Below are 17,028 nucleotides of genomic sequence, written 5' to 3'. Positions count from 1 at the left end.
TCGCTGCTGGAGCTACTGAAGCTTATTAGAGGGCGCTCTTGCTTTTGATAACGCAGTTTTGCGGCTGTAGTGGTGCGACACTGCCCTCTTGTGGTGTCTTTTGGAATTGGCCGAGCAGTCAGCCTGGTGAATGCAGCTGTGACATGCTGCAAGCCGGGATCCCTAGCTGGTGCAGAGGTGGATAAAACCTCCGGCTGAAGGGGCACTGGTAGGCAAACTGAGGGTGCCTGAGGCAGCTTCAAGGGTAGGATGTATGGCTGCACCCTGGGATTGAAGGTCAGGACTGAATTGTTAATCTGGCCCACCCTGCTCCTACCTGGTGTCACGGCCGGGAGGCCCGTTCCGGTGCTTCCTGCTGGTCATCTGGGGTGATCCTGGCTTGCTTCTGGGCGGCGGTCATCTCCTCCGGTGGTGCGACTGGCTCTTGGACCGGGGATTGGTCGTCGGTGCCGGCGGTGACGTGGTTGGTGCAGTCGGTAACAGGGCAGAGGGGGTCATCTCCTCTGGTGCCTTGATAGCCGCTTCCGCGGGTGCAGAGTCAGCCGCCGCGGAGGGATCCACTGCCTCCGGGATCGTCGCCAGCGTCGAGTGGCCATTCTTCCAGACCAGCTGGGATACCCGGATCTCCTGTGGGTACTGTTCGTACACTGGATCCCCGTTGAGCATCTCTCCCCACTTAGATTGTGGGAGCGCCATATTCCTTGCGTCTTCTCTCTCACTCAGTGCAGGGAATGAAGGTGGAGCCCAGAGAGAGGAGTCTTCACTCCCTTGGCTCACATTGCAAAGTTCTTGGTGGGCAGTCTTGAGTTCTAGGGTGGCGTAGACATCATTTTCACACTCCTGAGAGGGAGTTCTTGAGTTTTCCCGCTTCCAAAGGGCATGAAGAAGCTGTGCCATTACAAGAATGTGGCGGATTAACCCTTGGAGTGCTGGTGCCCACCGTGTAGCGCTTTCTGGCACCGCAATGACAGCAATAAAAGTAAATTTTCAGGGTATTCACACAGTCCGTAGATCTTGCAATACTGTTAGACATACAATTGGGTCCTTTTGGCACACAGTTCGATCCTGTTCGTGATGCCAAAATTCAATGAGCAGGATATGGGGTAACACTGACGCCAAATTATGCAATATCTGTAAAGAATAAATCAAGGCAACTGGACTTACTGTAGATTTCTTGAAAACGTTTCACTCATTCTTCAATTTTGAGGGACTGTACAAGAATTCTCTGGGAATAAATATGTAACTGAATCAACATCTGGTAATTATACCCAGCATGGGGTCAGAGGTCATTATACCCAGCATGGGGTCTAAGGTGTTGATTCCATTATCCTAATTGGAGTCAGTAGGTGATAATGACTTCCCAGAAAAAGATGTCAAGACAGCATTGTATGTAGCAGACAATAGATGTCTAACCCCCACCACCACTATTCAATCTTGGCTTCTCCATTTTTACGTAGATGGCCTCCTTCACACCTCGTTTGTACCAATCAGCCTCCTTATCCAAAACACGTACTTGACTGTCTTCAAAGGTGTGACCTGTTTCTTTTAGACGTAAGTACACGGCTGAATCTTGACCAGAGGTTTGGATAAGGACCACTAAGACAGTGAAGATGAAGAAGATGAAATTAATCAGCACAGATTATTATAAACCCATTTCCAGTGTGGTATCCATAGCCTTGGGATCAGAATACGTCATTTTTTCAAGAATGTATGGTTCAGAGTATAGAATCTTGCATGGTGGGAGTGCTGAATTATCAGGTGTCAGATTCATGGACTTATACTGTTCTGATGTTTTAGTGGCTTACACCTTTGCCATTTCTTCATTGTCAATCACAAGTTCTGCCAGTGTTCATACAGAAAGTGCTCAGTATTCAACACCTACCTTGTTCACAGACTCAAAATGTCAGACATCCTCGCTAGAAAATGTCAAGTCCGTTTACCAGATGTCAGACGTGTCTGTTAATGCTAGAGATGAATGAATCGAAGTTGACGAAGTGGAATTCGATCCGAATTTCAGGAAAAATTCAATTTGCACCGAATGCGAATTTCCTCACGCTTCGTGATAACAAATCACATTTTTTCCTAAAATGGCTGCTGCACTTGTGAGGACATGGAGCAAGGAACTCTGGGAAGGAGGGATCACCTATAATCAGCAGCCAGCCAGCCCTGTGATGTCACAGCCCTATAAATAGCCTCAGCCATCTTGGATTCTGCCATTTACCAGTTTACTTAGTGCAGGGAGAGACACCTTGCAGCACTGACTGGGGATCCAAATTGCCATGATACAGCTCTGTAATTCCAGCAAACCGTTCTTGTTATTGGGTAGCAAGTGCTGTGTGATACAGCCATTAACAGGGTTTATTACAAGGAAATATTTCTACGTCTTATTTGCCCTTGTGAGGTGCAGTTATATGTTCTAAAGCATTTTTTGGCTTGTATTAGTGGGAAAAAAAGACTTATTAGCCGTAGTGTGGTGAAGTGCGAAAATGACAGCCCTTTTTGGCATGTATTAGTTGCACACAAAAAAAGGTTATTTGCGGTTCAGCGGTGCAGTTATATGTTCTAAAGCCCTTTTTGTCCTGTATTAGTGGCAAAAGAAAAATATATTTGCCGTTCAGCGGTGCAGTTATATGTTCTAAAGGCTTTTGTGTCGTGTATCAGTGGAAAAAAATAAGGACCTATTTGCCGTTCAGCGGGGCAGTTATATGTTCTAAAGCCTTTTGTGGAGTGTATAAGAGGAAAAAAGAAAAATATATTCGCCGTTCAGCGGTGCAGTTATATGTTCTAAAGCCCCTTTTTTGCGTGTATTAGTGGGAAAAAAGGGCTTATTAGCCGTTGTGTGGTGAAATGAGAAAATTACTGACTTTTTTGGTATTTTTTAATTTACTTTTTATTTATTTATTTGATCTAACAGTATGTCAGACAGAGAAGTGCCAGGCCCTGCACAGGGGAGTGGCAGATGCCTAAATGTTTCTGGCGCAAGCACAGGTCGCAGCAGAGTAAGGGGGCGTGGCAGCAGGACTCGCAGAAGAGGCCTGAGCTCCCGGTGTCATCTAGCAGTCATGTCTTGACCAGCAACCCAGCGGTTCTTGAATGGTTGACTCAGTCATCCACTTCGTCCCAAGTGACCTCAGACACCCCCAGCCAAGAGTCGGTGGGTTCGTCAAACACAACCCTTAGTTGGCATGGTCCGGGAGCAGGCCCTGTGCCCTTACCTGTCCTCAACCTGCCTCTGTCCTTTCCTGTTCCCTCAGCCAGAGAAGTTTTATATGCTGTGGGCTCAGCCTCACTATACAGCGAGGACAAGCTACTAGAGGACAGTCAGCAGCTACTGGCCAGCCAAGATGTGGAGGAGACATCCGCCGATTCCTCCACTAGGCGGGCAATTAGTGATGAGGAGAGTAGCGTAGGAGCTGGTGTTGCGAGTGGTGAGGCTCCTGACCAGAGACCATTGAGGAGGACATCAATGATGTGCAGACAGTACTCGATGATGATTATGTAGCTGATTGCACTTGGGAGCCGGGTGAATTAGGGGCTTCATCATCATTGGGAGAAGAGGGTGGCAGCTTGCCCATGAGGCAAGTCGCTAGCATGGCCATGAGTCAGCACGGTGGCAGTAGTGGGAGGTCGGAAGCCAAACGTGCCTGGGGTACAACATCTGCTTTGCAGGAGCCTACCTGCCTGGAAAGTAGTGGTGCATGGGTCCACGGAAGCAGCGGCAGTAGCAGTTAGTCGGTGCGTAGTGTTGGGGGTAAAATCACCTACTCGGCAGTGTGGCATTTTTTGGTTAAGCCGCTGGAGGAGGTGAGCATGGCCATATGTAGAATCTGTGGGCAGAATGTGAAGCGTGGCCAGGGCGCCAATGTTGGCACTACGGCCCTGCATCAACATATGCAGCGTCACCATAAAGTGGCCTGGGAGAACCATGGCTCCGATGTGGTGGTCCATCCTGCCGCAGAAACTGCTGCATCACCCAGTGGCATGCACTATGTTTCTGGCAGTCAAGGCTCCACCACCTTAGCCGAAGGGAGCTGTCTGTCCTTCCCATCATCTGCTGGTCCTGATGCCTCTGCTCCTCGCCCTCCTACTCCTCATTAATCATTCCGTCAGCAATCGATTACCGAAACGATTGCCAAGAGACAACAGTATGCGTGCACTCATCCAACTGTGCAGAAGATGAATGTGCCCTTGTCCAAGTTGCTGGTGCTGCAGTCCCTCCCTTTTCAAGTGGTCGACTTTGCACCTTTCAGAGAACTGATGGCTTGTGCCGAGCCGATGTGGAGAGTCCCAAGCCGTCATTTCTTTGCCAAAAAGGCAGTACCAGCCCTGCACACACATGTAGAACAGAAGGTGGGCCAATCCTTGGGCCTGTCTGTGTCTGCCAAAGTGCACGGCAGCGTCGACGTGTGGAGCTGTAACTACGGTCAGGGACAATACATGTCCTTTACGGCCCACTAGGTGAATGTGGTGCCTGCACAGCCACACCAGCAACTTGGCCAGATGACGATGCTTCCGCCTCCAAAAATCAAATCCTGGCTTTCTCCGCGACAACTCAAAATCGGACTCATGGTGACCGACAACGGGAATAACATGGTGTCGGCTCTGCTTCAAGGAGGGCTGAGCCATGCGCCTTGCATGGCACACGTGTTCAATCTGGTTGTCAAGCGGTTCCTGAAGTCTTACACCCATGTGCAACACATCCTAAAAGTTGCCAGGAAACTTTGCATGCACTTCAGCAACTCGTACACCACAAAGCACACCCTCTTTGAAGCAGCAGAACGGCATCCCCCAACATAGGCTGATATGCGAAAGGCCATAAATGATTTCTTGATGATCCAAGCAGACAGGAGTACTCCTCTGAGTAACTTCGATGTCAGCCAGTGGCAGCTCATGTGTGACACCTGCCATTTGCTCAGGCCCTTTGAGGAGGCCACGTTATTTGTCAGTCGCCAGGACTACAGGATGAACAATGTCCTTCCACTGCTTCATGTCCTGGAACAGATTCTGGTAAATCTGGCTGGTCAGAGGACTGGAGACATGGCGCCTACATCTCACGGCCACATGAGCCCTGTAAGGGCTGAACTGAAGAAATTACTCACCAGCAGCAGCAGCTAGACCTGGAGCAGGACCTGAACCAGCAGGTGGTGGCATACTTGGACAGTACCCTGCCACCCCACATTGAAGATCCGCTGGACTACTGGGCAGCCAAATTGGATTTGTGGCCGCAACTAGCAGAGTTTGCCCTGGAAAAGCTGTCCTGCCCGGCCAGTAGTGTGGCATCAGAGCGGGTGTTTAGTGCTGCGGGGGTCATAGTTACCCCAAGAAGAACTCGCTTCTCCACCCAAAATGTGCAGAGACTGACCTTTGTCAAGATAAATCAGGCGTGGATCAGCCAGGATTTCCATCCACCAATGCCTGATGCATCAGACTAGATCATCCATGGTGCCACACCAACACTTTGACAAAAGAGACCGGTTTCTTCTGGCTACCTGTCTCAGCCACTATTCTGATGCTGCCACCCACCTGATGCCACACATCTGATGCCAAGTGCTCCTTCTTTCACCCACTATCTTCAGCTGGTACTCTTATTGCCACCCACCTCCCTACTCTGTCACCGGTTCACTCTGTGGTCTCCTGATGCTGCTTCCACCACCTCACTATGTCACCTTGCCACTCTGTGGTCTCCTGATGCTGTTGCCACCTACCGACTCTGTCACTGGGTCACCCTGTGTTCTCCTGATGCTGCTGTCACCTCCACACTATGTCGCCTTGCCAGTCTGTGGTCTCCTGATTCTGCTCTCACCTCCACACTATGTCACCTTGCCACTCTGTGGTTTCATGATGCTGCTGCCAGCTCCACAATATGTCCCCTTGCCACTCTGTGGTCTCCTGATGCTGCTGCCACCTCTACACTGTCACCTTGTCACTCTGTGGTCTCCTGATGCTGCTTCCACCTCACCACTATGTCATAGGGCCACTCTGTAGACTTCTCATGCTGTTCTTACCCTCCCCACTTCATGACTTGGCCACTATTTTGCCTCCACACTATGTCACCTTGCCACTCTGTGGTCTCCTGATGCTGTTGCCACCTACCGACTCTGTCACGGGGTCACCCTTTGGTCTCCTGATGCTGCTGTCACCTCCACACTATGTCATCTTTCCACTCTGTGGTCTCATAATGCTGCTGCCTCCACCTCCACACTCTGTCATTGTACCACTTTGTGGTATCCAGATGCTGCTGCCACCTCCACACTATGTCACTTTCCCACTCTGTGGTCTCCTGATGCTACTGTCACCTCCACACTATGTCACCTTGCCACTCTGTGGTCTCCTGATGCTGCTGATGCCACCTCCACACTGTCATTGTGCAACTCTGTGCCTCCTGATGCTGCTGCCACCTCCACCGCTCTGTCATTGTGCCGCTCTGTGGCCTCTTCCTGATGCTGCTGCCACCTCCAGACTCTGTCATTGGGCCACTCTGTGGTCTCCTCATGCTGCTTCCACCTCACCACTATGTCATAGGGCCACTCTGTAGACTTCTCATGATGTTCCCACCCTCCCCACTTCATGACTTGGCCACTATTTTGCCTCCACACTATGTCACCTTGCCACTCTGTGGTCTCCTGATTCTTCTGTCACCTCCACACTATGTCACCTTGCCACTCTGTGGTCTCCTGATGCTGCCGCCACCTCCATACTGTCATTGTGCCACTCTGTGGCCTCCTCCTGATGCTGCCGCCACCTCCAGACTTTGTCATTGGGCAACTCTGTGGACTTCTCATGCTGTTTCCACCCTCCCTCCTTCATGACTGGGCCACTATTTTGCCTTTCGGCCTGGCTGACATCATCATTTATTTGACCCTTCTTCTGATCTGTCAGAAGGAAGGAAAAATGAGACGCACAATGGATCCTGTCTGTGTAGCGGCTGTAAGGCCTGTATGGTCCCATCAGAATTGGCATATGATTTGGTAGCCAAAAGCAGGAGTGGGTACGAAACACAAAAGACATGCAAATATTCCATTCACGTGTCATCTCTGTTTTGGATCCACTCCTGTTTTATTTTGCAATACTGATGGATTACTGACCAAATGCTGACCGAATGAAGGCGGATGCTCAACAGACAGGATCCTTTTTTGGGGGGTTATTGTTCTGACGGATCAGAGAAAGGGCAAAATAATCAGTGACGTCAACACAAACTTACTGCTGACACCCTCTCCACTCTGTTGGTGGGCTCTACTTGTATAAGTGTTTAATAGAACAGGTTCTGTTGACATCTATGTGGAATCAGCTGACGACGGTGTAAAAGGAGTGTGCTTCTTCTTGGCGCTAACATCGACCTGTAAGGCTAAGTTCACACTTGAGTTATTTGGTCAGTTTTGGCCCCTTGACTGCCCAAATAAGTGAAGTGTGCAGTGATTCTAAGAGCGACGTCTGTCATCTGCATGTCATACAGACTCACAGTATTATTTCACTTGCGTGTTACTGCAAGGCACAGTGTTCTACACCACTATAAAGGCTCTCTGCAGCCAGGAAATTACAATTTTTAACGCGATTCACCACAAATAATGTCGGATTGAACCAAATTTTTTCGAAAAAGTCGGCTAACTGGCGAATCTAATTTTTTTCAAATTCGCTCATCTCTAGTTACTGCTAAAACAGTGTCTTCTCTAATCAACTAATGCATGAAAAACAGAGAGATTCCTAATTATATATGATTAATTACTATTTAATGTGTATAGATAAACAGGAAAACATCCCGCACCGCTGATAACAAGATGACAAATACAATAGTACAAATCCAAAGGCAGCGTATGTTACTAAACAGTTGATATACTGTAACAAACCTCTGATATATCAAGACAGAATAACTACATTCACATTTACTATCCAGTATCCTGCACCATCATGCATAAAAATGAGAAATTTGGGAAATAACACAGTACCAAACTTCTACAATACTATCCGCTTATTATAATACTGCACGCAAGAAGTTCTCCATCCACCAGTAAAACTTCAGATCTTTATTGTAGTCTTTCAAATAACATCTAATCTAATAAAATATGTCTCCTGTATGATTGAATATAACTACTATAATACTGTATTCTAGGAAGAAAATGATTACTATAATACTGCTCCTATGTACAAGAATATAAAAACTATAATACTGCCTCCTATGTACAGGAATATAACTACTATAATACTGCCTCCTATGTACAAGAATATAACTACTATAATACTGCCTCCTATGTACAAGAATATAACTATTATAATACTGTCTCCTATGTACAAGAATATAACTACTATAATACTGCTCCTATATACAAGAATATAACTACTATAATACTGCTCCTATATACAAGAACATAACTACTATAATACTGCTCCTATGTACAAGAATATAACTACTATAATACTGCTCCTATGTACAAGAATATAACTACTATAATACTGCTCCTATGTACAAGAATATAACTACTATAATACTGCTCATATGTACAAAAATATAACTACTATAATACAGCTCCTATGTACAGGAATATAACTACTATAATACTGCTCCTATGTACAAGAATATAACTACTATAATACTGCTCCTATGTACAAGAATATAACTTCTATAATACTGCTCCTATGTACAAGAATATCACTACTATAATACTGCTCCTATGTACAAGAATATAACTACTATAATACTGCTCCTATGAACAAGAATATAACTACTATAATACTGCTCCTATGTACAAGAATATAACTACTATAATACTGCCTCCTATGTACAAGAATATAACTACTATAATACTGCTCCTATGTACAAGAATATAACTACTATAATACTGCTCCTATGTACAAGAATATAACTACTATAATACTGCCTTATATGTACAAGAATATAACTACTATAATACTGCTCCTATGTACAAGAATATAACTACTATAATACTGCCTCCTATGTACAAGAATATAACTACTATAATACTGCTCCTATGTACAAGAATATAACTACTATAATACTGCTCCTATGTACAGAAATATAACTACTATAATACTGCCTCCTATGTACAAGAATATAACTACTATAATACTGCCTCCTATGTACAAGAATATAACTACTATAATACTGCTCCTATGTACAGGAATAGAACTACTATAATACTGCTCCTATGTACAAGAATAGAACTACTATAATACTGCTCCTATGTACAAGTATATAACTACTATAATACTGCTCCTATGTACAAGAATATAACTACTATAATACTGCTCCTATGTACAAGAATATAACTACTATAATACTGCTCCTATGTACAAGAATATAACTACTATAATACTGCCTCCTATGTACAAGAATATAACTACTATAATACTGCTCCTATGTACAAGAATATAACTACTATAATACTGCTCCTATGTACAAGAATATAACTACTATAATACTGCTCCTATGTACAAGAATATAACTACTATAATACTGCTTCTATGTACAAGAATATAACTACTATAATACTGCTCTATGTACAAGAATATAACTACTATAATACTGCTCCTATGTACAAGAATATAACTACTATAATACTGCTCCTATGTACAAGAATATAACTACTATAATACTGCTCCTATGTACAAGAATATAACTACTATAATACTGCTCCTATGTACAAGAATATAACTACTATAATACTGCCTCTTATGTACAAGAATATAACTACTATAATACTGCCTCCTATGTACAAGAATATAACTACTATAATACTGCTCCTATGTACAAGAATATAACTACTATAATACTGCTCCTATGTACAAGAATATAACTGCTATAATACTGCTCCTATGTACAAGAATATATCTACTATAATACTGCCTCCTATGTACAAATACATAACTCTTATAATACTAATCCATATGGTATATTCCTGTGTTGTACCTTGATAGATCTTGGTATTATTCTACACCTCTACGGTGCTTGGTTTAGTTAAAGGCTTGTGTCTTTAGATTGAAAACAATTGTGAAAATTGCTCCAAATTTTGATGAAAAGTAAGTCGAGCAATAACTTGGAGTAAACCGGTGTAGGCCTGTACCAAACTTGAGCCACTGTGAAAAATTTGGGGCACTTTTAGTCGGCCTCGTGCTGACTACATTCGGATTAGTAAATCTGCCCCATTGTGTTTATGACCCCATCCTCTAAAATTAGTTCCTTACATGCCGTATTCAGTATGTACTATGTTGGTTTGTGTCCTGTGAGGTGTCTGTTCTGTTTTTCTCCTGTTCTTTGTTGACCATGGTCAGGCATGTTCTCAGCTGATATGTGTTAATCTTGTCATGTCCATCAGCTGCCTTCAGAAATGCTTCTGTAACAGTAAGAGGGCTGACCACTACTCATTCAAGATGTCTGAGCTCTCCATCGTTACACTGTAAGTGTGCTCCGCCCTGCGCCATTGCTGTGGTTGTTGTGCATGATGACGTCATACATGTTTTGTGCGTCTAGCTTTGTCAGTAGCTTTGTCAGTTTGCATGTTGTGTCCATATCTTACTCTTGAAGGGATTTTCTGAGCTAATGATATTATTGACTTATCCTCAGGAATCGGTCATCAGTATCAGATAAGTGGAGGTCCAAACCTGGCACCTCCTCCAATCAGTAGTTTCCTGCCATCCCCTGCACCAAAATGACCACTTTTTATGGAGTCTAAAGCACAGCACTGTTCAAAGCGTAGTGGGTTACAGCAGGTCAGCTAACATTGATGTGAACAGACACCTCTTAGGTAATGATTTACTATGGGAATAATAGTATCTCGCATATTGAAGTACAACATTCCTGACCCATCTTTGCAGAGTTTGACCAACATACATCTTATGTGTATGACCACCTTTAAAGGGCTTTAAACACGGTCAGCCTTAGGTTACATGGCACCCTGTGCGAGATTTTTTCTGGTGCACGAAGGACCAAGCATGGTACATACAGTACAGACCAAAAGTTTGGACACACCTTCTCATTCAAAGAGTTTTCTTTATTTTCATGACTATGAAGGCATCAAAACTATGAATTAACACATGTGGAATTATATACATAACAAACAAGTGTGAAACAACTGAAAATATGTCATCTTCTAGGTTCTTCAAAGTAGCCACCTTTTGCTTTGATTACTGCTTTGCACACTCTTGGCATTCTCTTGATGAGCTTCAAGAGGTAGTCCCCTGAAATGGTTTTCACTTCACAGGTGTGTCCTGTCAGGTTTTCTTGCCTTATAAATGTGGTTGGGACCATCAGTTGCGTTGAGGAGAAGTCAGGTGGATACACAGCTGATAGTCCTACTGAATAGACTGTTAGAATTTGTATTATGGCAAGAAAAAAGCAGCTAAGTAAAGAAAAACGAGTGGCCATCATTACTTTAGGAAATGAAGGTCATTCAGTCAGACGAGAACTTGGGAAAACTTTGAACGTAAGGGCTATTTGACCATGAAGGAGAGTGATGGGGTGCTGCGCCAGATGACCTGGCCTCCACAGTCACCGGACCTGAACCCAATCGAGATGGTTTGGGGTGAGCTGGACCGCAGAGTGAAGGCAAAAGGGCCAACAAGTGCTAAGCATCTCTGGGAACTCCTTCAAGACTGTTGGAAGACCATTTCAGGGGACTACCTCTTGAAGCTCATCAAGAGAATGCCAAGAGTGTGCAAAGCAGTAATTTAAAGCAAAAGGTGGCTACTTTGAAGAACCTAGAATATGACATATTTTCAGTTGTTTCACACTTGTTTGTTATGTATATAATTCCACATGTGTTAATTCATAGTTTTGATGCCTTCATAGTCATGCAAATAAAGAAAACTCTTTGAATGAGAAGGTGTGTCCAAACTTTTGGTCTGTACTGTACAACACTATAACCAAGCTCATCACATAAATACAGCACCAGAATCAAGCACGGTACATATATATAAAACTATAATCAAGCTCATTATATAAATGCAGCCTTAGAACCAATGTAATGCATATATACAGCACAAGATCAAAAACAGCTCACTACAGATATCATTTGCATAGTCAGGTTAGCCCTTGACATATAAGTAAGCATAGTGTGAAAATACAGGTCCCAGTATGGCCTGAACAGGTTTAGGGCTTTTTCACATGACCGTGCCGTGTTTTGCGGTCCGCAAATTGCGGATCCACAAAACACAGATGTTGCCCGTGTGACTTCCGCAATTTGGATGGCCCATTATAGAAATGCCTATTCTTGAAGAATAGGACATGACTTATAATTTTTGCTTGGCCAAGGAACGGAGCAACAGATGCGAACAGCACACAGAGTGCTGTCCGCATCTTTTGCGGCCCCGTTGAAGTGAATGGGTCCGCACCCAAGCCGCAAAAAATGTGCATTGGATGCAGAACCAAACCACGGTCGTGTGAATGAGCCCTTAAAGGTATGCTGGGAGTGGTAGTTTCCCAAAAGAGAATGCTACCACCGATTATCACACAGCAGACCATGCAACTGACTACAGCACTGATCAGACACAGTCAGTGGCAGAATAAACATTTGCATTTAGTTACTTACAGGTGACGACTCCTCTTGAGTTCTTCTCTTTCCTTATCTTTCCATCCGTTTCAGACACCATGATGACATCTCCTGGCTATGACTCGTCTCTCCAGAGTTTGCTGCAAAGATGTCTACCTACTAACAGAACAGAAACTCCTCTTAGTGACGCATACTGTGCCCTGACTGTAATAGCGGTATACACTGTGCCCTTGAGTACAGTCATGCCACATACTATACCCCCTGAAAAGAAAGCAGCACACACACAGTACTCTTAATGGTAGTACCCCCTTATGTAATGCAACACACTCTGTGCCCCATGTATGTATAGCCTTATGCTCTGTGTATAGTGCCCGGTTATGTGCCCCCATATATAGAGCCAGGATCTGTGACCGCTTTGTATAGTACCTCTTGCTCTGTGCCCCTTTTATATGTTGCCTCATGTTCTGTACCCCCAACAGTGTCTCATGGTCTGTGCCCTCCTATAGTGTACCTCATGTTCTGTGCCCCCCTATAGTGTTCCTCATGCTATGGCCACCTGCATCACAAAAAAGCTCCAAATGGTGCTGCATGGAACTACTGGCTACCTGCCTTGCCATTTGGCACTTTTTTTGTTATGTAAGGCTACTTTCACACCTGCGTTCAGGTGTCCGCTCGTGAGCTCCGTTTGAAGGGGCTCACAAGCGGCCCCGAACGCAACCGTCCAGCCCTAATGCATTCTCAGTGGAGGCGGATCCGCTCAGAATGCATCAGTCTGCCAGCGTTCGGGGGTCCGCCTGGCCGTGCGGAGGCGAGCGGATCCGTTCAGACTTACAATGGAAGTCAATGGGGACGGATCCGCTTGAAGATGACACCATATGGCTCAATCTTCAAACAGATTTGTCCCCATTGACTTTCAATGTAAAGTCTGGACGGATCCGTTCAAGCTACTTTCAGACTTAGTTTTTTTTTTCAAACTATAATGCAGACGGACCTGCTCTGAACGCTAGTGTGAAAGTAGCCTAAGAGGCCCAATTACATTATCTGTAACAGCAGCGGCGGGGCGCCGCTGTTCCCCCCGCTCACTGCTGCAGTCCTGGGCTCTGTCGGGGTTCTGCTATTGCTTCTGAGGATTCCACCCCACAGCTTCCACTCAGCCCTGGACTCAGCCTGTGTTCGGCTGGTTTCATGTTTCACCGTCCATCTACTATGAATGACCTGATCACTTTGGCCACTAGGATAGATTTGAGTTTCAAGGAACGTTCGAAGGAGGTTGCATGTACAAGAAGACCACCTCGTGTGGCTCCATCCTTCCAAGGTCCGGCCTTTCCTCTAGTGTCCATGCAAATAGAGCGCCTTCGATTGTCTGTCCAGGAGCGTCTACGCTGCAGAGCAGACAGTCTGTGTTTGTATTGTGGAGGCAAGGGTCACTTTGTGCGTAATTGTCCCCAGAAGCTGGGAGAATGCCAATGCCTAGGATCTATTAGAGAGGTGATTCTCGACAATGAGAAGTCCTCTCCTAAACTTTCTGTTCCAGTGTCTCTCTCGCACAAGGGAGTCACATTGTCTGTGCCTGCAGTCTTGGACTCCGGGTCAGCTGGTAATTTCATTCAGAAAGCTCTGGTCCATCAGTTCCAGCTTCCTACCATCCGTCTCGAAAGGCCTCTGTCTGTGGCCTCCGTTAATGGTCTGCCGCTTCCTGAGCCAGAGCTCTCCATGACCAAGCCCTTTAAGCTGCAAATTGGGGTTCTGCATTCTGAGATGATCTCCTTCTACGTGGTGCCAGCCTCCGTGAATCCGGTTATCCTTGGTCTTCCCTGGCTACGTCCAGTGGCGTCGCCAGGGGGGGGCCAGAGGGGGCCACGGCCCCCCCTACATCACGCTGTGCCCCCTATGTGCCCCCCCCAACTAAAATGCCCCCCCCCCCAAGTGAGCCGCCGCACTGCCGCAGTCGGGTTCAGGGAGATGAGCGCTTCCATTGCGCTCATCTCCATAGTAATCTGCCTGTGCTGCAGCGGTGCAGGGGAGGGAGAGGCGTGTCCCTTCCCCTTCCTCTGATAGGCTGCCAGCCTAGTGCCTGCAGCCTATCAGAGGCCGGCGCAGGCATCGAGCCGCCTGAGCCATACAGCGCGGGACACAGGCTGGAAGAGGCCTGCATCGCATCGCTGACATAGAGGTAAGTATAAGTGTTTTTTTGGGGGGGTTTTTTGCAATATTTTTACAGGCACAATAAGGGGGGCTCTTGTTACTGGCACATTAGGGGGCTTATTACTGGCACATTGGGGGGGCTTATTACTGGCACATTGGGGGGGCTTATTACTGGCACATTGGGGGGCTTATTACTGGCACATTGGGGGGGCTTATTACTGGCACATTGGGGGGGCTTATTACTGGCACATTGGGGGGGCTTATTACTGGCACATTGGGGGGGCTTATTACTGGCACATTGGGGGGGCTTATTACTGGCACATTGGGGGGGCTTATTACTGGCACATTGGGGGGGGCTTATTACTGGCACATGGAGGGGGGCTTATTACTGGCACATGATGGGGCGGCTTATTACAATACTGGCACATGATGGGGGGCTCTTGTTACTGGAACATTGGGGGGGCTCTTATTACTGGCACGTGATGGGGGGCTGGGCTCTTATTACTGACACATGATGGGGGGCTCTTGTTACTGGCACGTGATGGGGGGCTCTTGTTACTGGCACGTGATAGGGGGCTCTTGTTACTGGCACGTGATGGGCGGCTCTTGTTACTGGCACGTGATGGGGGGCACTTTTTACTGGCACTTGATGGGGGACACTTATTACTGGCACGTTATTGGTGGGCACTATAGGGGCATCTACTGAGGCCACAAAGAAGGGGTATTTTATATGGGGGCTCTGTACAGTAGCATTTTATACTGGGACACATTATGGTGGGTACTATTGGGAAGGGGGAGAGGAGTACTATGGAGTCATCTACGGGGGCACTAAGAAGGGGTATTTTATACTTGCAAATTATGGGGGACACTGAGGGCCTCTACTGGGGCACGATATATGGGGTATTTTATACTGGTACATTATGGGGGGCACTAGGAGGAAGGGGGGAGAGGAGCACTATGGGGGCATTTACTGGGGGCACTATATAGGGGTATTTTATACTGGCACATTATGGGGGCACTATGGGGACATTAGCTCAACTGGGGGCATTACAAGGGGGTATTTTTTGCATTGTCACATTATAAGGAGAATTATTTCTACTGGGGGGGCATTATGGTGGGCTTTATTACTCCCCCATTGTATGACCCCCTAGTAGCAGCACCAGCCTCTCCCTGCTCTGCTATCCCTCTGCCCCTTCTCCAAATCCTTATTATGAAATCTTTCTCATTAGGATAAAACACAACATCAGCTCCGCCGAGCCCCCGGCCAAAGTGTTGAAGTGGTGTCCGAGATCCCCAAGGGCCAAGCGAAGTAATTCTAAGTTTTCATGTGGAGTATGTTTATATTATACACACATAGCCTACACTGTGCCACACAATATACAGTATACCTCTACACTGTTCCACACAATGTACAGTATACCTCTACACTGTTCCACACAATATACAGTATACCTCTACACTGTGCCACACAATATACAGTATACCTCTACACTGTGCCCCACAATGTACAGTATACCTCTACACTGTTCCACACAATGTACAGTATACCGCTACACTGTGCCACACAATATACAGTATACCTCTACACTGTTCCACACAATATACAGTATACCTCTACACTGTGCCACACAATATACAGTATACCGCTACACTGTGCCACACAATATACAGTATACCTCTACACTGTTCCACACAATATACAGTATACCTCTACACTGTTCCACACAATGTACAGTATACCTCTACACTGTGCCACACAATATACAGTATACCTCTACACTGTGCCACACAATATACAGTATACCTCTACACTGTTCCACACAATATACAGTATACCTCTACACTGTTCCACACAATGTACAGTATACCTCTACACTGTTCCACACAATGTACAGTATACATCTACACTGTTCCACACAATATACAGTATACCTCTACACTGTGCCCCACAATATACAGTATACCGCTACACTGTGCCACACAATATACAGTATACCACTACACTGTGCCCCACAATATACAGTATACCACTACACTGTGCCACACAATATACAGTATACCTCTACACTGTGCCACACAATATACAGTATACCGCTACACTGTGCCACACAATATACAGTATACCTCTATACTGTGCCCCACAATATACAGTATACCTCTACACTGTGCCCCACAATATACAGTATACCTCTACACTGTGCCCCACAATATACAGTATACCTCTACACTGTTCCACACAATGTACAGTATACATCTACACTGTTCCACACAATATACAGTATACATCTACACTGGGCCACACAATGTACAGTATACCTCTACACTGTGCCACACAATATACAGTATACGCTACACTGTGCCACACAATGTACAGTATACCGCT

At 45.7% G+C, this 17,028-nt stretch overlaps 1 protein-coding gene across 1 annotated transcript in view; it reads left to right on the top strand.

Moving 5' to 3' along the window:
- Nucleotides 1–17,028, top strand: part of ADCYAP1R1 (ADCYAP receptor type I) — a 171,835-nt gene that overhangs the window by 137,511 nt on the left and 17,296 nt on the right. Inside the window, 1 exon segment of the mRNA XM_040431354.1 lies at nucleotides 10,329–10,409. Coding sequence (XP_040287288.1) covers nucleotides 10,329–10,409 — 81 coding nt within the window.

Source organism: Bufo bufo, chromosome 5 (genome assembly GCF_905171765.1).
Source record: "Bufo bufo chromosome 5, aBufBuf1.1, whole genome shotgun sequence".
Classification (NCBI taxonomy): domain Eukaryota; kingdom Metazoa; phylum Chordata; class Amphibia; order Anura; family Bufonidae; genus Bufo; species Bufo bufo.
This window is presented reverse-complemented; position numbering and strand designations above follow the sequence as displayed.